Source organism: Panthera uncia (assembly GCF_023721935.1).
Source record: "Panthera uncia isolate 11264 chromosome B2 unlocalized genomic scaffold, Puncia_PCG_1.0 HiC_scaffold_24, whole genome shotgun sequence".
NCBI classification, from domain to species: domain Eukaryota; kingdom Metazoa; phylum Chordata; class Mammalia; order Carnivora; family Felidae; genus Panthera; species Panthera uncia.
In genome coordinates this window covers 9536359-9563950 of record NW_026057580.1, presented here as the reverse complement: position 1 = coordinate 9563950, position 27592 = coordinate 9536359, and the positions used below count along the sequence as shown (strand labels likewise).

General features: G+C 41.7%; 1 protein-coding gene across 4 annotated transcripts in view; it reads right to left on the bottom strand.

Moving 5' to 3' along the window:
* Window positions 1–1289: 1289 nt before the first annotated feature.
* LOC125938398 (DLA class II histocompatibility antigen, DR-1 beta chain) overlaps window positions 1290–27592 on the bottom strand; it is an 83157-nt gene continuing 56854 nt past the window's right edge. Inside the window, exons 3-6 of one of the 4 annotated variants that reach the window (XM_049653500.1) lie at window positions 2979–3260; window positions 2119–2229; window positions 1643–1666; window positions 1295–1341 (exon numbers count right to left, since the gene is read on the bottom strand). In XM_049653500.1, the coding sequence (XP_049509457.1) occupies window positions 1328–1341; window positions 1643–1666; window positions 2119–2229; window positions 2979–3260 (431 nt within the window). In that variant the 3' untranslated portion in view covers window positions 1295–1327. Of the gene's footprint in view, window positions 1342–1642; window positions 1667–2118; window positions 2230–2978; window positions 3261–27592 lie in introns of all 4 variants that reach the window. The other 3 variants (XM_049653504.1, XM_049653503.1, XM_049653502.1) reach the window with 3 other exon arrangements.

Sequence of the window (27592 nt, the reverse complement as noted above, 5' to 3'; positions counted from 1 at the left end):
GTACATAATTAGAGATTATTGTAAGCAGAGTGTTATTTTTTCTTCTAGCTACATAGTATTTCATTGTTTGTATGCACATCAGAGCGCTCATAATTTCCCCCTTTATTTCCCATCATAAGATAAGATCCATACAGGATGTTCCCGTACAGACAGTACATCTGCTTACAATCTGGAAGGCCTCAGACATGCCTCTTTTCCACTAGAGTTGTGGCTTTGTCCTGATGGTCTAAGGAGAAGGATGGGGAAGGATGTGCCCTAAGCCAAAGTGTCAGCATGCCACTGATGTTTATCTGACAGAAAGTGATGGAAGTGTAGATACAGCCCACCGTCAGGCTAATGAAAGGGGTTTCCACAGGTTTAGAGACTTTAATATGAAAAATCAAGGAAAGGGGCACCTGGCTGTCTCAGTCAGTGGAGCATTCGACTCCTGATCTCAGGGTGATGAGTTTGAGCTCCACATTGGCCGTGGAGCCTACTTAAAAATAAAATGAAATAAAAATATGAAAAGTAAAATAAAAGATCAGGAAAAAGAAAAAAACAAAGTGATTGCAAGTGGGCATCATATCATTATAAGTTAGTGCCTCTCTGATATTTTTTGTCCCCTGTCTTGTGCAAAGGGACTTTGTGTTTGTCTTTGCGAACACACAGGTGTAGGACACCAGCATCATATGGGCCATTAAGGGCTTCCACCTAACTCCAGAAAAAATGTCTAATACAGAATGCATAAAGACCAAATATTAAAGGTAATGATATTTGGTATTAAAATGATAAAGGTATTAAATGATACAAAGATAACTTCCAGATCCACATTTGACCCAAATTCTGGAATATAAATAATAACCAATATTTTAATTTGTTGCAATCCTCCCTTTCTCCTTTTTTTTTCCTACTTCTTTTCCTTGAAACTATATGAAAGGGATGATTTTCACTCCATGTTTATTTGAGAAAAGCTTCTAAAGACATTTGAGCAGAAGGTGAATTCCACTGCAGGGGACACTATAAGGACTGCATACAGGGGGCCAGGAGAGAATGAAGGTAAGGTACTGCAGTCAGTACTGGGGTTTCCAGGTCAAGGACAGGATGGAGGGAGCTGTCAGGAAGCATGGGTTCTGCGGGGTCACTGAGGCCAAGGAAAACAAGATCCTGAGAAAGCACCGTGTTTGTGGAAGAAATATGGGCCCTTTCCTGGTTAAAGAGATGCTTTCTACAGGACCACTGAACTAACTTTTAAAACAGCCAGATTCTTCCCCTAGCCAAGCCGGTAACCTTTTCACTCTCCAAAGAGGCTTGAAAAGAAGGTTCTTCCTGTAGTGTCAGCATCTCCACCTCAGCTCATGAGTCCTGCAGAAGACACAGCAGAGTATTGTTCCCAGACCGGCCTCCACAAGTAGCTTCTTCTCCCCTCTCTCAGGGCCTCATGTTAGAGCACTACAGTAAGAAGAAGAACATATTCTTTCTTAAGTATCCTTGATCTAAAGCTATTTGCAGTGCAGGCCTTTTAGTAAGTGGAGAGAAGAAGCTTCAGTTAATTGCCTGAGCAGAAGTCAGATCCAAAGTCTTTGACATTGTTTCTGTCTTTTCATCTCCACCATCTGTTCCAGGATAATCAACTCTATCCCTAAAGAGGGTCAAAAAGCATTACCTGTTGGCTGAAGTCCAGAGTGTCCTGGGAAAGAAAAGTGACAACATACACTTAACAGAGACACAGGTAAATCTGTCCCCACATACAAGGTCCCAACCCCAGACCCACCTACCACCACAACTCGCATCGCATGATGCCAGTGGGATCAGAAAGGGAGAGATGTGACCCGGGAAGTTTCTATCACACCAGTCTACTGTGGCTTCATTAGCTTTCATAGCTCTTCCTGATTTGGCCCAGGACCCCAACCCAAGATATCTGTCTTGTTAACCTCTTTCTTGTCTCTACAACCCATAATCTCTTATGCTGAAACACAGTAACCATGGACCCTTGCTGTCTGGATTTCTAGGAAATCTGAGGGCAAAGGGAGAAGGAAAGGCTTTACAAGGCCACTGGTCTACAGAGAGTTTATGTGATCAAAGCTGTATTTCTCTCCCACAAGGTCTATAGGGAGGCCCAGCTACCAACAGGTGCCTTACCTTTCTGATTCCGGAAGTAGATGAACAGCCCCACCACCAGGAAGAGCAGACCCAGAACAAAGCCCCCGATTCCACTCAGCATCTTGCTCTGTGCAGATTCAGACTGAGCCCCTGAGAGAAGAAGCAGTTTTAGTGATTTTACCCCAAATCCAACTTCTCTGACAGACACTCCAGGATTGAGAACTTCGAGAATGAGGAATGTAGCCTGCCCTGGAAGAAGGAGAATAAGTGGCAATTTCTAGGGGAAAAATATTTTTTTTAAAATCCCATTGCGTAGATACAAGGTTTAGGTATTGAACTTTTTAAACATCACAGCTTTGACAAATCCACTACTTCAACATCTATGGATGAGGAGCCTGAGACTCCATGAAGTTCAAGTGCTTGTGCAGGGTGACAGAGCTAATAAAAGGCAGTGCCAAGACTGGATTCCCCTCTTGTCAGAAGGACCCTATACAATAGAGGATGTGCTTCTTCCTGGATCACAACGAACAACACACAGCAATGGTGCCAGAAGCACAAACTCAGCCCGAGGCAGGGGACTAGTGCCCAGCATCACAGGAGAACCATTACCCGTGAGCCATGGAAAGTCTCAAAACATGGACAACCTCATTTCGGCCAGCGAGGCATAACTATCTCCCCAAGGGTTGTAGGATCTGGAGACACAATCACAGAATATCTATAACCTATCAGAGGATTCTACCACAGGATATCACTTGGCTCATCCCAGTGACCTGTGCTAAAGAGAAGAGAACATGGAACAAATGAAAATATGGTGAAAGGAGAGAGAACCCTGGCACTCAGGGAAAGCAAAGTCCCCTACTTGGTGGGCGAAGAACTTATGAGATCAGAAAGCTTCTCACTCCATTCCACGGTGATAGGGCTCGTGCGACTTGGATGCTCCACGTGGCAGGTGTAGACCTCTCCACTCTGAGGAACTGTTTCCAGCATCACCAGGGTCTGGAAGGTCCAGTCTCCATTACGGATCAGGCCTGTGGACACGACCCCAGTCTCCTCCTCCTGGCCGTTCCGGAACCACTTGACCTCAATGTGGCCTGGATAGAAACCATTCACGGAGCAGACCAGGAGGTTGTGGTGCTGCAGGGGCTGCGTCTTCGAGGGAAACACGGTCACTGTCGGCTCAACTAGAAGACAAGTGGTAGCGGGACTAAGTGAGGACGACAGAGTGAGTCTCCCTGGCTGGCTGCCCTCCTGCCTCCGGTCTCTGGTCCCAGGCTGCATCTCATGCAGGCCTCCCTCAAAGCTGGCCATGTGGCCCAGTACCAGCCAGTCTCATGAGTCTTGAATTCAATCCTGACAGTATGGGTCCATTAAGTTTGAGAGATGTTGAGGAAATTTGTGGGGTTTGTTTTTCATAGTGAGAGGTAGTTATTCCTTGTGGAATTCTTTGTTTACACATTTTGCAAGGGATATAGTGTCTCAATTAAAAGCATGATTTCTGGAGCAGGCTGACTGAGCTCAAATATAGGCTCTGCTCCTTACTGATTGATCCTAGAAGAATATTACATTCCTCTGCACCCCAGCTTTCTCCTCTATCGAAGGAGACAGTAATACTTACCTCTTACAGTTCTGTGAAGATTAATGCACCTAAAGTATGTAAAGTGATGATTGGAGTTTAGCCTTCAATATATGTTAAGTACTTATTACCCTGTTAAATTACAGAGAAAATATTATTTAAAGCAGTCTGGGTAAATTGGAGAACAGCTTGAGGTAGATAGGGAAATAGAGTATGAAACCCTGGAAATGCTCCACTCACACCTTACAACACCACACAAATGGTTCTCCCCCGGAAGCAGGAAAGACAGAGGTGATACTCTAGCCTATTTGTTTAATTGCAAGAACAGCGTGAGTCCTGAAAGAGAGGGAAAGGAACAAGAAAACTCATTGACATTAAAAAGTTCTCATAATTGCACTGAGATGATCCATCCTTCTTCTGTGCAGTATAAAAAAATTACTGTTATTGGAATTGTTATACCTTTATAATTGTCTCCCTTTGAAAGCTGACATTTCAGTTCAGGGTAGAGACTGAGACTATTTAACAGGTATCCTTAGTGCAGAGACAATCCCTTACACTACCAGCCTCAATAAATACTGCTTTTAAAAAGGAAAAATATGGGGGAAACATTTTTACAATACGATAAAATGGTAGATTTAGGTAGATGACAAACCTTTGCTAACAATTTTGTAGCATATTCATTAAATATAAATGTTTACATTCCTAGCATGAAAACTAATAAACAGTGTCAAAATATAAGCCACAGACTAGAGAAAATGCTGAATCGACTATCAGCAAAGCATTAATAATCTTATGCATAGAAAACACCTAAAATCACTGAGAAAAATACCAGAATCCCCGAGATAATAGTAGATAAGTTTTACATCGGTAACAACAATTAGCCAATAGATATGTAAAAAAAAAATCCAAGGACCTTAAAAGCAAAGAAATATACATTAAAAATAAAAAAGATATAAAATTTCAACCGAGTATTTGCAATATTGGGAAAAAAAGATCTAACAAAGGGGAACGTGAGGTGAATTGTTACAACTATATAAAGAAATAATATGCAACTCCTTAAATACTTTCATCATTATAAAAACAGTAACATCAATACATTTAGTAACAAAATTATAATTAAGATACCTGGTTTCACAATCATTTCAAGAATGTAAGAATACATACTCTAAGAGAACAAAGAGCAGGAAGTTGAGACCTAAAAGAAGCCCCAGAAATATCAGGAAGGTTTGGGGAGCCTGGGTGGCTCAGTCAGTTAAGGGTCCCACTTGGCTCAGGTCATGATCTGGCAGTTTCTGGGTTCGAATCCCCGGGCAGGCTCTGGGCGACAGCTCAGAACCTGGAGCCTCCTTGGGATTCTGTACCTCCCTCTCTCTCTCTGCTCCTCCCCTGCTTGCACTTTTTCTATCTCACCCTCTGCTCTTCCCCCGTTCCCACTCTGTCTTACTGGATCTCTCTCTCAAAAATTAACATTAAAAAAAATAGAAATATCAGAGGGACCTCAGAAATCCCCCCAAATCTTCAACAATTAGTCTGGCCATTTTTCTCACTGCAGTGGTAGCACATACAGACACAGGCACACGTATTTCAGGGGCTTCAGAAAAAGAAGGGTGAGTGTCAGGAACAGAAGGTGACAGGCCTCCTCACATCTCCCCAATCTCTTAACTTTCCCCTCCCCTACCATCCCCTAAGCCTTCACCCCAACCAGGACACCCTCCACTTCCCTCCCCAGGTCTCCAACCACCTGCCCGGTGTGCCCTCCAGCTGGAGCTCCTCAGCCCCCCTCACCTCTGCCTCAGGGGCCACCAAGGATGCCCGATGTCCCCTCCTGTTGCCTCCCCCACACCCACTCTCTCCACACGCACTGCCCCCCCTTCCCACACACTCATTCTCTGTCCCCCTCACATCACAGGGCACCCCTCCCACACTGTCCCCACAGCCACACACGGACTCACCACACTGTCCCCACAGCCACACAAGGACACAACCACGCTGTCCCCACAGCCACACAAGGACACAACCACGCTGTCCCCACAGCCACACAAGGAAACACGACACTGTCCCCACAGTCACTCATGGACACAACCACGCCCTCCCCACAGTCACAAAACATGGTCCCCACAGCCACACACGGACTCACCACACTGTCCCCACCCCACAGACACAGCACACACTCCCCGACGTCGCACTCTCGCAGGGATCCCCGTGATGTGCTCTTGCTCAACACCCTGTAGGCTCACTGGGACCCAGTCTCTCTCTCACAGTCGCACAGGCGCAGCCCCGGCCGCCCCAGCCCCCCTGCCCCGCTCACCTCGCCGCTGAAGCTCTCACCAACACCGTAGTTGTGTCTGCAGAACCGGTCCACCGCTGTCCGCTTCTGCTCCAGGACGTCCTTCTGCCCGTTCCAGTACTTGGCGCCTGGACGCCCCAGCTCTGATACCGCTCGGTACTCCCCAACTTCGTTGTGAAAGCGAGCTAACTCCTCCCGGTTATAGAAATATCTGGCCAGGAATCGCACCCGCTCCGTCCCGTTGGTGAAATGACACTCGAACTTCCACATGGTTAAGAAATGTGCTGTGGGGACAGGGCGACCCGGTCACCAGTGGGCTCCTGGAGGACACTGACGCCGCCACCCCTCGGGGCTCCACCCGCACCCCCAAACCACCAGCACCCAAGGCTCTTCTCTCCTCTGCCGGCGGGGGCGGAAGGAGGCGGGGAGGTGACCTCTCTCCTGGGAGCCTCTCAGGGTCACTGGGTTCCGGACTCAGAGGCGGACCTCCCATCCTGAGGATTTGCTCCTCACTGCCTCCTTTTGGAGACCTCCTCTCCACAGACACCCACCTCCCTCTTCGCCTCCCACAGCCCTTTCCTGGCATCACACAAGTCCCACCTGCGTCCCCCTCCCCCACCCCCACCCAACACTTGGTCTCGGCTGAGCTGGCTCAGGCCCCTGCGAACCCAGAGAAGGGAAACACCCCCACATCCCCTCCACTCTCGGGTTAAAATTTATGGAAAGTGATGGACAAAACCCAGCCAGGCAGGGCTTTATTTACCTGGGGGGAGAAATGTCACAAGACAAACCTGCAGTTCTAGAGCAGAGGATAACTGGACGATCTTTGTTTCCTTAGGGCGCCAGACAGGTGCTCTCAAGGGGGATGTTTAGGATGTGACAGGAAAGAGTAACTAGATGTGAACTAGTGGGCATGTGTGTGTTTGATAATTCAGGGAAAGGTAATACAATGTGCAAAATCTTGAAAGAATTGATGAACTTCCTCAACGAAAGGGAAAAATGGAGTTCACTGAAGCACAATGGGACAAAGGAAGGCAAAAGGTTAGACTGGAGAAATCACGTGGAGGTGGCAGTAAAAGCCTTACAGGTGATGTTGGGATTTTGACTTCATACTACACGTAATGGGAAACTACTGAAGAGTTTTAAGGACATTAAAACCATGACTGCACTACAGTTCCTCAAGTCCTTACCTGGAATTTTCAAACTCCAGAAACCTAGGAAACCAGGTCTTTTTACAAGTTTTGATGACAAACTCTTTTGCCAAATCTAACCTGATGAGATAAAGGGTCAAACATGTCAGACCTCTTATTGGTCAGTCAGTCACATGGGCTTCTGGAGTTTCAATATATAAACACACACACATCATAATATATGTACATACATGCATATACATACATATATACACACATATACATACATGACACATATACATACATGTATGTATATATTTTGATGTTTTATTTTCTGTTTAATTGAACTAAGAAAAATTTTTTATTCAAGTGGAATTGACATGAACATTTTTAAAATAGTTTAAAAATACCTGTGCCTTTAAATATGAGACAAATAAAAGGAGCTTTTGACATTATCAACAGAACAGAATGTAGCATTACTGCACAAGTTTGATACATTTTACAGAAAAATACTTGTGACAGTCACAATTGATGACTCATAAGGCAAGCTGTTGAAAGTTAACAGAGATGCTGATGATCAAGAAATCATGAAATCTTATAAAACTTTGCATAAGGCAAAGAATAAAAGATGAAGATCTTGAGCTTGCATTGACTGAGTGGACTCAGCGAGAAAGTGTTCGATCTATGAACTGTTGATATTATTATTTTTTTGTAATAAAATAGGCTAAACTACACCACAAAGACCTGAATTGGAAGGTAAGTGTGTGTATAAAGGGTAAGTCTAGAGGTTTTAGAAGCAGCAGAGTATAAACCAGTGTTTCCAACATCAGTACTCTTGACATTTTGCACGAGATATTTTTTGTGGGAAGCCTGTTCTGTACATTGTAGATTGTTTACTAGCATCATTAACCTCTACCTAGCAGATGTCAGAAAAAAGCCCCAAGTGACTGCCAAAAATGGCTCCAGACATTGCCAAATGTTCCCTGAAGTCCCCATATGAGAACCACTGTTACACCACTTGAAAAATCTGTGGTAAAAAAGCCAATGTTAATTCTATGTCAGCTGAGAATTACATTGAAAAATTTGCCAATGTTATATCTGATAAAAAACCTTGATACTGAACAAATTTATTTTGCTGGAAAAGAGGCTCTTCACTGAGACAAGATTCTGAAAAAAAGAATTCATACTGCCTAACAAGAGAGTATCAAAAGTTATTATGAATTCCAACCAAAAGATGATTGCTCTTGGGTGTGCTAATGATTCAAGCTTACCCAAATGAAAGTGGGCAGACACTAGAAAGCGCCAAAATCCAGGATGCCTGAAAGGGACAAATATTTTACTTGTGCATTAGTTTTCAAAAAAGATAATACGGATAACCAGATACATGTTTTATTTGGTTCAAAACCACTTTGTATCAATGGGCTTCGTTCATGAGAGGCAAGCTGGATTGGGAGAAACCTGGAAGTTAATTGTCCCTGTATAATTGTTCCACATACTGTACTCCTCAAATTCTTGTAAAAATTAAAGCTTTGGCTTCTAATACTCCCCCTGCCCCACCACCAAGTATGACATCTATGTTGCAATCTTTGAACAAGGAATTTCCTTATCCCATGAAGATCCAGTATAAAAACTTTTAAACTCTGTTCTTGATGCAGTTTACAGAGGCCTATGAATCCACATCTTCTGAAATAAGTTAATGGCTTGTGTTATGACAAAGCTAATGTTTAATAAACCAACCTGAAAAACTGCCTAGCAAGACTTTGGGCTACATCCGAGTTTGCAAATGAACTACCAGTTGAAGACATGAAAACTGTCATGTGATGAATGAGAAAATATTATATGACACTTCAATGTATGTAAAAGTTTATCTAAATAAGTCCAAGGAATAAGATGTACACTTGAGATGAGCACCAGGTAGCGTATAGAAGTGTGGAATCACTACACTGTGCATCTGAAACTAACATTACACTGTATGCTAACCAAATGGAAGTTAAATAATAACTTTAAAAGATATTCTCTGCCTAAATGTATACCTATAATCGTAAACAATCAAACAAACAAATAAGTCAAAGGTGCTGATCCGAAAATACTGAGCACTGATGATGGGGTCACACGGGGCATTCCCTGAGTGATGGAAACATGGTAGTGGTGACTGAGAGCACTCCCCAACTTGCTCCCTACACTCCAGCTTCTCCAGCCTTCCTTCTGTCCCTTGCACTCAGCAAACATCTTCCCGCACTTGACCTTTATCCTATTTTCTCCCCCTACAACTCTTGTCCTGTACATCCTTCATTTGGCTGGCTTCTGTCACCAGGCATATCTCAACTCAATGTCACTTCCTCAGGGAGAGCTCCCTACACACTTGAACTGAAGTCAGGCGTATCCAATTCTGTCTGTTTCACAACCAGGTGTATTATTTTTCAGCGTACTTATTGTTGTCACAATTTTTGTTGTTATTGTTAAATGTTTATCGGGCTTTCTCCTCTGTCATTACATAAAATCCATGATGGTAATGATCTTTAGCCTATTCAAATAGAATTCACTGAGCCCAGAACAGAGCCTAGTACATCATAGCTGCTCAGAGAAATGTCTGTGATACAACGGATAAACACAGGGCTCCGAGAATCAGTCATTGTGAGGATCCTGGAAAGCAAGAAGGGGCTCAGGTCCAACATTCTTTTACTCTGATGATACATTATATCTCCTCCACTTCCTGTGAGAAATTCACACAAACTACCTCCTTCTCCTTCTACTGTTGGAAAAAATATCACAGGTAAGGAAAGGGTGATTTTAAGAAAAAAGAAAAATCTCATTAAGTTTCAGCTCATCCCGTAGATCTGTGATAGTGCTGAGGTCTCTGCATACACGGGGGATTCACAGTAATGGTGACAACATGGCTCGGGAAAGAATAGGAACTGGAAGTGGAAACAACCCAACATGGCTATTAAGGAAAAACAGAAAACATGAGGAATAAACCTATGCCATCTGGGGACATCACCTCAGTGAGCCAATATATTCCCTTGACTTGCATATTGGCTTTCAGTCCTATGAAATGGAAACACCTTCACTCACTCTGTACTCTGCTCGGGGTAGATAGTTGGAACCATATGAAATTCCTGATGTTGCCTATTTTTGGCTTACAAAGCCATAATTGCATATAATTTATCCTATACTAGTTGAATCCCTTCCTGTGGGCTCAGGCCACAGAACAGAAAGATGCAGGAGAAACGGACACCATAGAAATGTTCAACATAGATGCATAATGAAAAACTAACTTGTGCTATGTTCTCAGAAGATATCTTAAGTTCTTTAAGACTCCAAAGAACATCCCATACGTGCTTCTCATCTAAAATGTCATTTCAAGTACTAAGGATCTCTGCTGTACCTCCAGGGTGAGAAATAGAGATAAAACTAGCCCCAACTTTGGTCAGAGAACCTTCAGTCCAGGGATAAAGGCCTTGTAAACTTTGAGGTGCAGGAGAAAGGAAAGGAGATAATGGGAGAGAACTCTTGATACAGCCTCGCATATTACAGAGAGGCACCAACATAACTAATCCTGTGAAGACCTAACACATAGTCTTCTAGGAGACACCTTTCTAATTCCTTTTGACTCTCTGTCTAATTTTCTGAGAAACTTTCTTATTTCTAGCATAACTCAACATTATAAAGGGAACTGCTTGATGGGAATTAATTTGAAATCATTATTTCTGAGTCTTCTCAAGACCCTGAGGGAATTAAACTCAAACCTGGAGAGTTTTGACTGGGGAAGAGTTGAGAAGAAATGGCCTCTATATGTGGAGGCCCCTTACACAGCTCTTATAGAGAGGGCAAGCATTCGGCCCCCTTTTGTTTTGGATAGAATTGGGGATCTATATGACAAAGGTGGGCCATCATTAAAGAAAATGTCACAATTTTCTAAGGCACATGGCGTGGACACAGTGGCAAAACTAATTTCTTTCTTTCCCCCCACTCCATAATAGCTTACCACCCAGGAGTGCACTTACATGAAGTGTCCCTGGCCCAAGCCAGGGGAGGGCTTAGCACCATCAATATCAACATCAGAGCTATCAACCAGGAACCTCCCAGGAAACACAGACACACCATGCTGGAGAACAGGGAGGACAGGGGGCAGGGGAACAGGCAAGTCTCAGTCAGTGAGAACTAAGACCCTCCTTTAGCCCCCTCCTAAATAATACCAAGCAAGGAATTTGTTTCTCTGCTCCTGGATTGGGTAATCTAGCTTTGACAACCAATCCGCATCACAGATGAACTGCATCATCAGTTGCTGGTCAGAGATTCAGAATCAAGAGCCTCTTCTGAAACTCTGACTTCCTTCATTGGAAAGATTATTTTAATTTAGTACTTAAAAGGTTTGATCCAATATATGTGAAACATTTGACTGGGACCCTATTGTAAGCCAGCTCTATGCTGAGCAGTGATGTGCACAAAAGTTTGAGTCTTTAGGAGTATTCATGCCTCTCCCGTGAAGACAGAATAGTTTTGACGATAGTTTGTGTGAGTGTTTTAGAAGCTGAGTGAGTGGAGGGAAGATGATTGTTAATCAAAACATCCAGACCTTTTTGCACCATCACATAGTGTAGATTTGGGGAAATTAACCTTGAAATGAAGGCTTTCTGGTACTGCAGACTTTCTGGTACTTGGATACTGGAAAGTGGTATGATTCTCTGGACTGCTCAAGCAAGGAGCAGCATCCCCTGGTAACTGATGATATGACAGAATTCTAGCTATTAATTGGAGAGTATTGTCTGTATCTCTTTAGAGGTAGGGAGATCTCTGATAAACTAAGAGTCATTGGAATTTAGTCATTAACTTACCCTGAGTAAAAGGGTTTTTCAAGTTTGTCTGTTGATGCTGTCATTGAGTTTGAGGCACCTCCGGAATATGCAGAGAAAGGGGCTTAGAGAACATGATCTGTGTGGAATGAAGGGTCTTGGAAAATCCTTTGTATAGCACTTAAGCTAAAAAAGTGATAACACCAACTGTCCAAATCAAAGTATGCAGGGGGCTGAGACATTGATAAAGGACTCAAAGTCAGCCTTTAGCATAAAAGCTCTGCCTTAGAATAATGAATATTTTATGTGAAAATGTGTTCAGTCCATAGCTTTGGATCCCACTCTGATCTCCTCATTTTATTGGGGTTATGTCCCTTTTTTATGTACCTTCTCTTGCTTTATGCTAAGGAGACATATAAGAAGCTGGTGCTAATGAATACATTACAGAACATCCAGGAAAGAAAACACAATGGAAATACTATGAATAACATCCTTTGACGTAACCATATAGTTTTAAGCATATGTTTCTACTTTTATATAATTATTATGCATTGTATTAACAGAAGTGTAATATCTCAGATTCAATAGGATTTTAAAGGACAACTATCTATCTAAATTTCTGCAATAATTCACAATCTTCCACAGTCTGATAAGCAGCCCATGTTTATGGACTAGTGCCAGAGAACTCACCGTGTTGCAATAAATGTAACTAATGATTACTGAGCAAATTTTGAACATTTTATTTTGTACCCAGAATTATACAAGGGCTTTTTATACAGCATATTTATATTTAACTCTCACATCATCTCAGTGATTTGAGTACCCTTTGTATCCCTTCAGATGCAGAGAATAAAATGATGGGTGTATGTTAAACAACATTGGCAAGGACACACGGCCAGTAAATGGTGCACTCCTTATGGAGCCAAGTTATATGTGAGTCCAGTCTCCAGAAGCCTAGCCATTACATCACACACCACCTCACATTCACTTTCTGAATAGAATACTGTCCATTGTGTTGAAACTATTCTTGTCATGGTTGTGTATAGCAATGCAACTACTCTTGACAAAAAGTGACAGCATTTTATATAAACTGATTAGTTACCGTGTAGTAGTAACTCTAGTTCCTCCAGAAGTAGATGTTCTTTAATCTCCAAGTATTCATGGTCTTTCCAGTTTTTTCTGGTGGCTAATTTCATTTCTCAGAGCCTTGTGGCCTGAAAATATGCATAGCGTTGTGGTCTCAATCTTTTTGTACTTGTTGAGGGCTGATTTGTGACCAGTATGTGATCCATTCTGGAGATTGTTCCACGTGAACTCGAGAAAATGTGCCGCTTAGGATGACATGTTCTGAGTCTATCTGTTGAGCCCATGCAGCCTAGTATGTCACTGAAAGCCATTGGTTCACTGTTGATTTTCTGCTTAGATTTTCTGTCCATTGGGTAAATGGGGTGTTAAAGTTCCTACTATTACGGTATTTTTATGAATGAGTTTCATGTTTATGATTCATTGATTTAAGTATTTGGGTGTTCTCAAGTTAGGGGCATAAATATTTATAATTATTAGATCTTCTTTTTGGATAGATCCCTTAAATATGATATAATGCCCTTCTTCATCTCTTGTTACAGTCTGAGTTTTAAAATATAAATTGTCTGATATAAGTATGGCTACTCTGGTTTTCTTTTGACATCCATGAGCATGATAGATGGTTCTCTATCCCCTCACTTTCAATCTGCAGTTGTCTTTAGGTCTAAAATGAGTCTCTTATAGGCAGCATATCGTTGGGTCTTGTTTTTTTGTTTTTTTTTATCCTATCTAATATCCTATATCTTTTGATTGGAGCATTTAGTCCATTTAGTTTGAGAGTGATTATTGAAAGATATTAATTAAGTGCCATCATGTTGCCTATAGAGTAGGTGTCTTTGATGTTGTTCTTTCTAGTCTTTGTTGCTTTTGGTCATTTTGTTTTGTTTTGCTTTTTCTCCAAAGAGTGCCCTTAAAATTTGTTGCAAAGCTGGTTTAGTGGTCATGAACCCCTTTAGTTTTGGTTTGTCTGGGAAACTCTTTATCTCTCCTTCTATTTTGAATAACAGCCTTGCTGGTAAAGAATCTTGGTTGTGTATTTTTCCAATACAGCAAGTTGAATATATCCTGCCACTCCCTTCTGGCCTTCCAAGTCTCTGTGGACAGATCTGCTGTGAACCTGATCTTTCTTCCCTTGTAGGATAGGGACTTTCTTCCCATGCTGCCTTCAAGATTCCTTCCTTGTCTGTATTTTGTGAATTTGACCATGATATACTTTACTGATGGTTGGCTTTTGTTGAGTTTAATGGAACTTCTCTGTGCTTCTGGGATTTTGATGTCTGTGTACTTCCCCAGGTTAGGAAAGTTTTAAGCTATAATTTGCTCACATAAACCTTCTTCACCTTTTTCTATCTCTTCATCTTCTGGGACTCCTTTGGTAGGAATATTATTCTGTTGAATAACTCATTGAGTTCTCTAAGTATTGTATTATGATCTTTTGCATTTTATTTCTCTCTTTTTCTGCTTCATTATTTTCCATAATTTTATCCTCTATATCACTGATTCACTGCTCTATTTTGTCCATCGTCCAAGTAGAAGTAGTTCTACACGGGGAAACAGGAAAGACAGAGGTAATTCTCTAGCTCTATGAGCTGAGTCCTAACCACAACACGAATCCTGAAGGAGAGGGAAAGAAGCAAGGAAACTTATTTTAAAAAGTTCTCGTTACTGCACTCGACTGATCAATCCTTCTTGCGGAACTAAAATATCTCTTATTGGAATCGTTATCATTTCATTGTGGTTTGCCTTTTATTTTTATCTTTTTATTATTAAAAATTTTGGATCGTTATTCATTTATTTTGAGAGAGAGAAAAGAATTAGGGAAGGGGCAGAGAGAGAGAGAGAGAGAGAGAGAGAATCCCAAGCAGGACCCGCACAGAATTCATTGCAGGGCTCACACCCACAAACCATGAGATCTTGACCTGAGCTGAAACTGAGAGTATGACACTCAACAGACTGAACCACCCAGGTGCCTCATCTTATTTTCTTTCTTTTAAAGCTGACATTTGAGTTCAGGGCAGGTTCTGAGGCTCATTAATAGGTATCCATATTGCCTGAGACAATCTTGACACTACAGTCTCAATAAATACACTTACTGTTCCTATCAAAGGAGAAATACGGGCCAAAATTTTTTATCATACCATAAAATGGTAGATTTAAGATTCATGAGAAGTCATTGCTAACCATTTGTAGCATATTTCATTAAAAAAAATGTTTACATTCCTAGCATAAGTAATAAGCAGAATCAACATATAAAGTAGAAATTAGAGAAAATGCTGAATCAAATATCAGCAAAGGAATAAAAATCTTATGTATAGAGAACACCTAAAATCACTGAGAAAAACACCAGGCCACAGAGATAATGGAAAGTATATTATTTCGGAGCTGGAACAACAATTAGTCAATAAATATGTGGAAAAAAGTTCAAGAACCTTAGAAATCAAAGGAATATGAATTATAAATAAAAAACATAAATTTTCAACTGACTCTGTCAACATTCAAAAAAGATCTAAAAATGGGAATGTGAGGTGAATTGTTATAACTATAGAAAGAAATCATGTGCAACTCCTTAAATAACCTTATCATTACTTCAAGAACATAAGAATACATACACTAAGAAAAAAAGCAACAAGTTGAGACATTAAGTCTCAGATAGATCAGAGGGGCCTCAGATGTCACCCCAACCTGTCAAAAAATAGTCTGACATTGTTTCTCTCTCAAAAGGTCACACACACACACACACACACACACAGGCACAGTTATTTCAGGGGATTCAGAATGAAGAAGGGTGAGGGGCAGGAAGAGAGGGTGACCACATGCTCACACTCACATGATCACACCACACTCTCCCCACATCACACATGGACACACCACACTTTTCCTGGAAACAAGCTCTCATAGGGCCCCTCCTGACTTGTACTGGATCACGACCCTGCATGCTAGTCCTGGACAGACTCTCAGTCTCTGTCTCTCTCTCTGTCTCTCACTCCGTCTCTGTCTCTCTCACCCATCCCACATACGCACAAACACACACATGCCCACACACACCCCACCCCTACCAGCCCTGCCACATTCACCCGCTCTACACAGTGAAGCTCTCAACAACCCCTTAGTTGTGTCTGCAGAGACTGTCCGCTGCGGCCTTCGACCTATCCATGAGGTCCTTGTGCTGGGTCCAGTGCTCAGTGTCAAGCCTCCCTTGTTCTGTCACCACCTCCCCTGCTCTGTACTCCCCCACATCGCTGTCGAAGTGCACGTTCTCTTCCTGGTTAGAGATGTATCTGACCAGGAGCCACACCCTCTCCTCCCACTGGAGTAATGACACTAGGCCTTAAATTGCTACATGTAATGTGCTGTGGGGACAGGGGCGATCCGGTCATCCCGTGGGCTCCTGGAAGACACTGATGGAGGTATGCCTCAGGAGCTCCACCCGCACCCCAAAACCACCTACACCCACGGCTCTTCTCTCCTCTGTGGGCAGGGAGTGGGGGAAGGTGACCCCTCTCCTGGGAGCCTGTCGGGGTCACTGGGTTCTGGGCTCAGAGGCTGACCTCCCAGCCTGACTGCACCAGGCATTTCCCTCTCACTGCCTCCTCCTACACTATCTCCTGACAGACACCCACCTCCCTCCTCTCCTCCCACAGCCCTTTACCTGGGCCTGAAACATGTCCCACCTGCTTACCCCCTCCGCCCCTCCAAACCAGCACTTGGCCTGGGCTGAGCTGTCTCAGGCCCTGCCCACACCTGAGAATCCAAAGAGGGGAAACAAACGCATCTCCTCCACTAGGAGAGTTTAAAATTTAGGGAAAGTGATGGACAAAACCCAACCAGGTAAGACTTTACATGGGGGTGAGAAACGTCACGAGACAAGTGTCCAGTTCTAGAGCAGAGGATATTTGGATGATCTGAGTTACCTTAGGGTGCCAGAGAGGTGGTCTCAAGAGTGATGTTTAGAATGTGACAGGAAGGAGTAAGTAGATGTGAGCTAGAGGGTGTGTGTGGGGGGGGGGACGGGGCGGTGAATTGGTGAACTTCCTCATGAAACCAGAGGAAAGAGTTTGTTGAGGCACACACAGTGAGAGGAAGGAGAGGGAAGTTTCGCTTAGAGAGATCACATGGAGGTGGCACTAAAAGCCTGTGGATGGTGGTAGCGTTTGACTTTTATACTAAATTCAATGGGATGTGCCTGAAGACTGTTAAGGAGATTAAAACTATGATTGAAATACAGTTCCTCAGTCCTTTGCCTACATTTCCAAATCCAGAACCCTCAGAAAACCAGATCTTTTTAAAAATTTTGATGTGGAATCTATTTGGCAAATCTAAACTGGTGTGGTAACAGGTCAAACAAGCCAGAACTCTTATTGGTCAATCAGTGCCATATGCTTCTGTAGTTTCAATATGTATGTAATATATAGAAAGATATATGTAATACATGTGTGTATATATCTGAAAACATTACACACCATAATGCACATACATGTGATGTACATACATACACACATATATACACACATATATGTGTATATTTTGATTTTTTTAAGTTTATTTATTTATTGGGAGAGATACAGAGAGCACGAGGAGGGGGAGAGGCAGAGAGAGAGGGAGAGAGAGAATCCCAAACAGGCTCTGCTTTGTCGTGCAGAAGCCATTGTGGGGTTCGAACCCATGCACAGTGAGATCATGAACTGAGCTGAACCAAGAGTAGGACTGCTTAACCAACCAACTGAGCCACCCAGGTGCCTTGATATTTTTGTTTTATGTTTAATAGAACTAAGGGAAAAATTTTATTCAAGTATAATTAACAAGAAAAACTTAGAACTAGGGAAAAAATTCCTCTGTGTTAAAAGTGAGACATACAAAAGAGAGCATCTGATATTATCAATAGAATAGAATATAGAATTATGGAGAAAGTTTGATACATTTTCCTGAAAATGTCCTATTTCAGTCACAATTTATGACTTATAAAGAAAAACAAGTTGTTGAAAATTATCAGAGATGCTAATAATCAAGATATCATGAAATATTGAAAAACATTGCATAAGGGAAAAAATAAAAACTAAAGTTCCTGGCTTACATTGATGAACGGGCTCAACAAGAAATTGGTGAATTTATACAACTTTCTAGTTTCTTATTTTTGTATTTACACAAACTAAAATTCAAAGACTTGAGTTGCAAGGTGAGTCTGTATATGAATTGTGAGTCTAGAACGTTTAGAAGCAACCCAGTATAAACCAGTGTTTTCAACCTCAGCACTGTTACCATTTGGGGGGCTTGTTTGTTTGTTTGAAACCATACCCAGTATATTTTCCAACTACAACAGTACAAAACTACAGATCAACAATAAAACAAACCTGGAAAATTTACAATGTAAACATTCGGTATTTATTTGTAAATATTAAACAACGCACTACTGCACAAGCAACTGACCAAATGAGAAATCAAACAGGAAACCAAAATACGTCTCAAAACAAAAGAAAAACTAAACACAAGTGCAATTTATGCTATCAATGTTTGTATTAAGGAAAAAAGTTCAGGTCTCTCCTCCAGCTATCCAAGCTGTTACAGGAAAGGAGGCTAAGGAGGCTGTCGTGAAGAAGCAGAGGCCAAGAAGGTGGACAAGACTGGCCCAAGAATTTTGTCACCAGACAGGAAATGCAGCCTAAAAGGGATCTCATTCATTGTGTCAAATGGCCCCACTACATCCAGCTGCAGCAGCAAAGGCATATTCTCCATAAACACCTACAAGTGCCTCCCATGATTAATCAGTTTGCCCAGACTTTGGACCACCAAACAACCACTCCACTGCTGAAGCTGGCCCACAAATACAGACCAGAGACAAAGAAAGTGAAGAAGCAGAGATTGTTGACCCAGGCTGAGAAGAAAGCTGCTGGCAAAGGGGATGTCCCCACTGAGAGGCTGTCTGTCCCTTGTGGTAGCCTTAATAGTGTCACCACCCTGGTGGAAAAACAAGAAGGCTTTGCTGGTAGTGATTGCATGAGATGTGGATCCCATAAAGCTGGTTGACTTCCTGCATTCCCTGTGTCATAAAGTTTGGGTTCCCTACTGCACTACTGTTCTTCAAGGAGAAGGCCAGGCTGGGGCATCAGGTCCACAGGAAGACCTGCACCACTGTTGCCTTCACACAGGTTAAGTTGGGAGACAAAGGAGCTCTGGTTCAGCTGATGGAAGGAATCAGGACCAATACAATGACAGGTATGCTGATATCTGCCATCACTGGGGAGGCAACATCCTGGGTCCAAAGCCAGTAGCTCACATTGCAAGGTGGAAAATGCAAAGGCTAAAATACTGATCACCAAACTGGGCTAAGTGTGCACTGTACAAAATTTTTTTTATATTTATTTATATTTTTGAGAGACAGAGAAAGACTGTGAGGGGGAGAGAGGTAGAGAGGAGATACAGAATCTGAAGCAGGCTCCAGAGACTTTGCAAGCTGTCAGCACAGAGTCCAACATGGGGCTGGAACCCATGAACCGTGAGATCATGACCTGAGCTGAAGTCTGGCTCTCAACCAACGGAGCCACCCAGGTGCCTTAAGTGTGCACTGCTTAAAAAATGTTGTTTTCTAGCCTGTATTGAAAGAAAGAATGAAAGAAAGAAAGAAAGAAAGAAAGAAAGAAAGAAAGAAAGAGAAAGAGAGGGAAAGAAAGAAAGAGAACGGAAGAGAGAAAGAGGAAAGAAAGAAAGAAAGAAAGAAAGAAAGAAATTAAGAAAGAAATTAAGAAAGAGGAAAGAAAGAAAGAGAAAGAAAGAAGGAAAAAGAAAGAAAGAAAGAAAGAAAGAAGAAAAAGAAAAGAAAGAAGGAAGGAAGGAAGGAAGAAAAGAGGGGCACCTAGGTGGCTCAGTCAATGAAGCGTTCGACTTTGGCTCAGGTCATGATTTCATGGTTTGTGGGTTCAAGCCCTGCGTCCAGCTATGTGCTGACAACTCAGAGCCTGAAGCCAGCTTTGGATTCTGTGTCTCCCTCTCCCTGCCCCTCCCCCACTTATGCTGTGTCTCTCTCCCACTCTCTCAAAAATAAAGGAACACCACAAGGAACTAGAAAAAGGAGAAACTTGGGGGAATTTAGTAGAGGAAGGAAAAAACAAAGAAAAATCAGAAATAGAGACCAGAATACATAATAACTTAACATTGAAAGTAATGACTGGATTTTCAGGGAAAAAAAAAATTAACAATGCTCTAACTACATTAACTAAGGAAAAAAAAAGAGAAGACTCCAAAATGACAAATGTAATAGAATACCATATAATTAATCAATAGCTGTTGACATTTTGGAGAAGTTAATTCTTGTAGGAAGGCTGTTGTGCACATGGTAGGATGTCTATCAACATCGCTAGCCTCTACCCACTAGATATTAGATGAAACCCCAGCTATGAAAACCAACAAATGTCTCCATACATTGCCAAATTCCCCAGTGAGGGGTGTGTGTGGCAAATCTGTCCCCAAGGAAGAACCACTGTTTTAACATCTGAATGTATGTGGTGAAAAGGTGCCGTTAATAGTGAAGTAACTGAGTATTACATTGAAAAATTTGCCAATATGATATCTGATAAAAACTCTATACTGAGGAAATTTATTTATACTGGAAACTATCTCAGTACTAGGACCAGATTCCTAAAAAACCATCAGTACTGCCTAATAAGAGAGTGTCAAAAGCTGCTATGAATTCGAACCAAAAGATGACTGCTCTTGGCTGTGCTAATGCTTCAGGTTCACCCAAAACCAAGAGGGCAGTGATTGGGAAAAAAATGCAGGATGTCTGAACGTTGTATTTTACCCGTGTGTATTTTCTAAAAAGAAAATATGGATAACCAGATATATATTTTCTAACTGGCTCAGTCACCACTTTGTATCAGTGACTTACATTCCTGACAGGCAAGCTGGACTGTGAGAAAGCTGTAGTGTTCTATCCCTGGAGAGTTGTTCCTCATATTTCTCCTCCAAATGTGTTAGGAATTTGGCTTTGAATTTCCCCCAGTGTGACATCTGGGTTGAAATCTTATGACCAAGGAATTTTTGTCTCATCATAGCAGGTATAAACACTTATTTTTAAATGTTTGTTTGTTTGCTTGCTTGCTTGTTTATTTTTGAGAGAGAGAGAACATGCAGGAGAGGGGGAGAGAGAGAGGGAGACCGAGAATTGCCAGCAGGCTCTGCACTATCAGCACAGAGCCTCACATGGGGCTCGAACTCATGAACCCTCAGATCATGACCATGCCAAAATCAGGACACACACTTGACCAACTGAGCTACACAGTCACCCCAGGAGTAAACAGTTTTTAAATTCCATTCTATTACTGGTCACAGAGAGAAGCCTACAAATCCACAGCTTTCTGAAATAATCAGTTATAGTACCTGTTATGAAGCTAAGAATTAATCAATTTTAACAAATGTTTGGCACAGACTTGGGGCTATGTTCATGTTTGCATGAACTAGGAGACGAAGATTTTTAAAACTATCAGGTTGTTAATGAAAAGGAATTCATATCAAACTTCAACATAAGTAACGTTTTATCAGATAAAAATCTAAATAAGTAAAAGCTCACTGAGCCCCACAAAGTACTGAGCGCCGACAATGAGGCCACGTGGGGCATTTCCTGAGTGATGGAAACATGCTAGTGGTGACTGAGAGCACTCCCCCACTTGCTCCCTACACTCCAGTATCTCCAGCCTTCCTTCTGTCCCTTACACTCAGCAAACATCTTGCCACAGTTTGGCCTTAATCCTGTTCTCTCTCCCTACAACACTTGTCGCTTAGATCCTTCACATGGCTGGCTTCTTTTCAGCAGTCACGTCTCAACTCAATGTTCACTTTGGTGGCTAGAGCTCCCTACACACTTGACCTGAAGTCAGGTGAATCCAATTCTCTCTGTCACAATACACTTTTATGGAATACTTATTGCTCTCTCAAATTTCTTTGTTAAATGTTTATTAAATTTTCTACTCTGTTATTAGGTAAGTTCTTAATGACTTTGATAGTAGGGGACTATTTATGTTGAAGTATAATTAACATACAGTGTTATATTAGTTTCAGTTGTATGATATAATCATTTCACCATTCTATATGTTACCCAGTGCTCATCACAATAAGTGTGCTCTTAACCCCCTTAATCTATTTACCGATCTCCCCAACCTCTCCCCTCTGGCAACCACCAGTTTCCCTCTGTATTAAAAGTCTGTCTTTTTGTTTGTCTCATTTTTAATTTGTTGGTTCATTTGTTTGGTTCTTAATTCCACATATGGTGAAATTATACAGTATTTGTCTTTCTGTGTGTGACCAATTTCACATTTCATTTCTTATTGCTTTTGATTAATATTTGCTTGATATATCATTTTCCATGTTTTTACTTTCCTCTACCTATATTTCTGTAAGAGTAATAATTTCTTGAAAGAGTGGGTCAGGGTGCCTGGGTGGCTCAGTCAGTTAAGCATCTGATTCTTGATTTTGGCTCAGGTTAGGAACTCTTGATTCCTGAGATCAGGCCCTGCTTTAGGGCCTGCTTGGGATTTTCTCTCCTTCTCTTTCTCCTCTCCCCCACTTACTTGCATGCTCTCTCTCAATATAAACAAATAAACGTTAAAAATAAATAAATAAGTAAATAAATAAATAAATAAATAGTGGGTCATTATTTAACAATCTGTTAGTCTTTAAATTATTGAGTTAAACATTTGCACTTAGTGTAGTTATTGATATGTAAAACTTTAAGCCTGCCATTTTACTTTTTTTGTGTGGTTTGTTCCTTCTATTTTTGATTTTTATGTTTTCCTTCTTTTCTTTCTTCTTTCTTTCTTTTTTTCCTTTCTTTCTTTCTTCTTTCTTTCTTTCTTTCTTTCTTCCTTTCTTTCTTTCCATCTTTTTTTCTTTCTGTCTTTCTTTCTTTGTTTCTTTCTTTCCTAATGAAAAGTATCTTTATTTGTATTTCAAGTAAGGAATACGCTTGCTTTTTTCCACCTCCTGTGAGTTACTTGAATATTTTTTAATTACATTGATTTATACCTAGTGCTTTTGAATAGCTCTGTATGTATAATTTTTATTGACTGCTCTAGGTCTGATATTTTATGTTCATTACTTACCACAGTTTAATGGTGTCTGCTTTTCACAAATTTTAATGAAGAAGAGACACTTTATCTTCTGTTAAGTCCCTTTAGTCTCCCACTTGTAAAACAGTTTCTTTAAATAAGTAGTCAATAAACGGTGGGAGTCAGATCAATGTTTTGATATTGGCAACTGTTGCAGACAATTTCTAAAACTCAAAGAAACAAGGAACATCTTTTATATTTGCCCATGTTTTTCTGTTTGTTGTTCTTGCTTTCCTGATACTTGAGTTCTCTTCTTGTGTCATTTCTTTCCCATTTAAAAAACACTTGCTTAAATCCTTTAGTAGGTGCTGTTGACAAATTCTTTGGGTTTTTCTTCATCCGAAATGTCTTGATTTCCCCTTCATTTCTGAAGGATATTTTCTCTGGATGTTGAGTTCTGGTTTGACAGTTTTTCAACACTTTACAAGTGTTGTGCCCCTTCCTTCTGGACTCCATGGTTTCTGATGAGAAATATGCTGTTCTTTGAGCTGTTGTTGCTGGGTAGATGAGGTATCCCTTCTCTTTGACTTCATGATTACTATTTGTCTTTAGTTTTCAGGAATTTTATTGTGATGTGTCTTGGTGTGTATTTCATTAGGTTTTGACCCTGGAGAATGCCTTTTAGCTGTGCATGCCTCCCTAACTGGCTGTCACAGGTGGGCAATCCTATACAGGAGAAGTCCACTGCTTGATGGCTTTTTTTTTTTTTTTGCATGTTTTACTCTGCAGCGTACTGACTATACAGAGTAATGCCGGGGAATCCTTGCTTAAATGATAATTTCCCAAAGAAACAGCCAGAGTCCTCCTGAATATTGGAGATCACTAAGCAGAACTGGTATGAGGGCCATAGATATATTTTCTGTCTGCTAATGTCCCACCAGAAGAGAGTTCCCTTTAATGGGTTTTAGACTTGAAGTGTGTTTACCGACTCTCAGCACGGATCCAGCTGCTAACTTAAGATGAAAGGGATCAGATTTTCCTAAAGTCCTATCACATTAATTAAGGGCCAGGACATACCAGTGGCAACTCAGGCCCAAGCAGGGGTTACCAAATAAAGATGCCAAGCAATGCCCTTGGAAGGAGAAAAGGCAAAGCTGCCTTACCTGAGCTGTGTGTGGGGGTAGCACTGGTCCTCATGTTCTAACTGGTAACAGGGACAACCTCCTTCATACAGGCACAGCTCCTCATAAAGGCAAGTGGTGTCAGGGCCTATGGCCCCTCTGCTATTCGCATAACTTGCCACTGCTGCACATTTTCTCCTGAACCTTACACCATTCCCCATATAAGATCCAAGGATTTGCCACTTTATCAAATTTCATGGCATCGTGTGGCCAGCTGAGGTCCAAGGAACATCTCTGATTATAAAACATCAACTCTTCAAAATCAAACCTCCCACTCCATTTTGACAGGAGCGGCTTGTAATTAGGTCCCTTCATCTTTTAAAGGCAACACAATCCACATGCACCCATTCGACTTTGATTGTTTATGCCATTACACACTAGTGGGCTTCTTGCCACTGGAGAGAACCTCCAAGATTGCCTTATGACTGGCCCAGCAAAACATACAGCAGGTGCTGCCTTTAGTCCGACCAGGCCCAGACTTCTGAGTTTAATCACATGAAATACTTGATTTCACTTTTTGAACTCTGTGGACTAAGCGTGGATCTATTCTGCTGCCGATGGGATTTGAGGCCAAACATCTTCCCCAGACAGCAGCCTGGTCCATGCGATTGAGAACCACATCTTGACAGCCTGACCCCTTAGAGACAGAGGCACGAACTGGCTCACAGCCTATAGCACTTGGCACACAAAGATCCTGCCTTGGGTCAAGGATCCAACCCAACAGGGGCTTGGCATGGCCACTGATGACTCACTGTTAAAATGGAAATATTAAAATGGAAATCATATATTCCAGAAGAGCTAAACCTACTATCAAGAGCACTTTCAGGTGAAAAGAGAATGTGGTCTTCCTCATGCTCATTCTCTGCTTCCCTGGTCCTGAGGCACAACTAGTGGTACTCCTCACTGCTGGCCCTAGCAGTTTGGGAAGCACCATGGGACCAATTGTCTGACATGGAAAAGGAGCTGGTGTTCTTTCCACCATTGTACACATGGCAACCCCCAAGAAGGCTGCACTATATCATCTTATGGAAGTATATGCCTAGTTGACAAGGGTTCTCTAGGCTCAGCACAACTGGCAGAATTGGTGGAAGTGTGCCTGGTCCGACAACAGGCCTTAAGAATGAGGCCCCCAAATTTACACATTTTTACTGACTTGTGGGCTGTAGACAATGGGTTTAGTCTCATCTGGACAAAGGCAAAAGGCTAATTTTTGAATGCAGGGAAAGTATCTGGGCTGCCTCCATTTGGAAAAAATAGCCAACTCACACATGCCAATTATGCTCACTAATATCTCTACACACATACACCAACACACACCAGAAGCATATTATAATAACATGGCAAAACTCCTCATCCAAAGTAGATCCCTCACCCAAGGCCCTGCACAGGTCACTTCCCAGCATAACAGACACAGCCCCAGACAAAACTCTCTCCAGAGAAGCTGAACACACAGCAGAATGGTTCCATACCACAACAAACCAGAGGAGAGTGACAACACTCACTGAGTGGGAATATAAGTGCAGCATCTCCCCACTCCAGCTCGGGCCAAAGTGGGGGTAGACAATAGCTTCCTTGGCTGCCAAAGCAAACTGGATGTTCCCTGATGGGGACATGTGCCCTTGGGCTATTGACCTTACTCATGATGGCAAATGGATTTTATTGGACTATTTCTGCCTTCTTCTGGAGCTACTAGCTATGCAATCATTATCATCAGACTCTTCAATGGATTCCTGCTGGCCACTCCTTCCAGAAATACCGCTTCCCATCATGTAATCTCCATCTTAACCAGATTTGTGTTCATCTCATTTGGTCCGCCTGACATCAAAGATTCAGATCTGATGCCCATATCACCTTCCAAGTTGTTCAGGTGTGGGCACTAGAACATGGACTCTTGTGGAATTTACACCTAGCGGACACACGCCAAGCAGCTGGAATTACTGAGAGGCACAGTTTCCTAAGAAGACATGAGCCTCAAGCTTTGAAACAATAAGTGGTTCCCCAAATTGACAGAAATTTTATCCTAAATTCTAATACTGCTTAATTCTCAGGTTTCAGGCCTCTAAACCTCACACACCAACTATTATTTCCTCCAAAGACTCCCTGCTAGTATTCAAAAGGAACCCCAATTCCCTTGACATCATAGTGAATGTCATACTAATCCACTTACCCGATGAATGTGCCCCTATCATTTTGATTTTCTGAAGTCTTGCCCTCCTCTTCTTCTTCTTCTTCTTCTTCTTCTTCTTAATTCAAGTTAGTTATCATAGACTGTACTCTTGGCTTCAGGAGTAGAAGCCAGTGATTCCTGTCTTACATATAATGGCCAGTGCTCATCCCATAAAGGGCTCTCCTTAGTGCCCATCACACATTTAACCCAACCCCCCAATCACCTCCCATCCAGGAACCCTTAGTTTGTTCTCTGTATTTAAGAGTCTTATGTTTTGCCACCCTCTCCATTTTTATCTCATTTTTCCTTTCCATCCCCTATGTTCATCTGTTGAGTTTCTCAAATTCCCCGTATGAGTGAAATCATATATCTTTCTTTCTCTCACTGATTTATATTGTTTAGCATAATGCCTTCTCGTTCCATGAACGATGTTGCAAATGACAAGATTCCATTCTCTTTGATTGCCAAGTAGTATCACATTGTACATGTATATAGCACATCTTCCTTATTCATTCATAAGTCAATGGACGTTTGGACTCTTTCCATAGCAGAGCTATCAACATTGGGGTTCATGTGAGCTTTCAAATATGCATTTTTGTATCTTTTGAATAAATTCCTAGTATAGCAATTGCTGGATCATAGGGTACTTCAATTTTTAATTTTTTAAGGACCACCCATATGTCTTTCCAGAGTGGCTGCACCAGTTTGCATTCTCAACAAGAGTTCAAAAGTGTTCCCATTTCTCTGCATCATTGCCAAATTCTGGCATTTCCTGAGTTGTAAATTTTAGCCATTGTGACAGCTATAAGGTGGTATCTCATTATGGTTCTCAATTGTATTTTTCTGGTGATGAGTAATGTTGAGCCCTTTTCATGTGTCTGTTAGTCATCTGGATGTGTTCTTCAAAAAGTGTCTATTCATGTCTTTTTCCCATTTCTTCACTGTATTATTTGTGTTTTGGGTGTTGAGTTTGGTAAGTTTTTTTAATGTTTATTTATTTTTTGAGCTATATATATTTTATTTTTTAATATAGTTTATCATCAATTTAGCTAACATAGAGTGTACACAGTATGGTCTTGTTTTCAGGGGTGAATTCCCATGATTCATTGCTTACATACAACACCCAGTGCTCATCCCCACAAGTGCTCTCCTCAATGCCCATCACCCATTTTCCCCTCTCCCCTGTCCCACCCATCAACCCTCCATTTGTTCTCTGTATTTAAGAGTCTCTTATGGGTTTGTCTCCCTCTCTGTTGGAAACCATT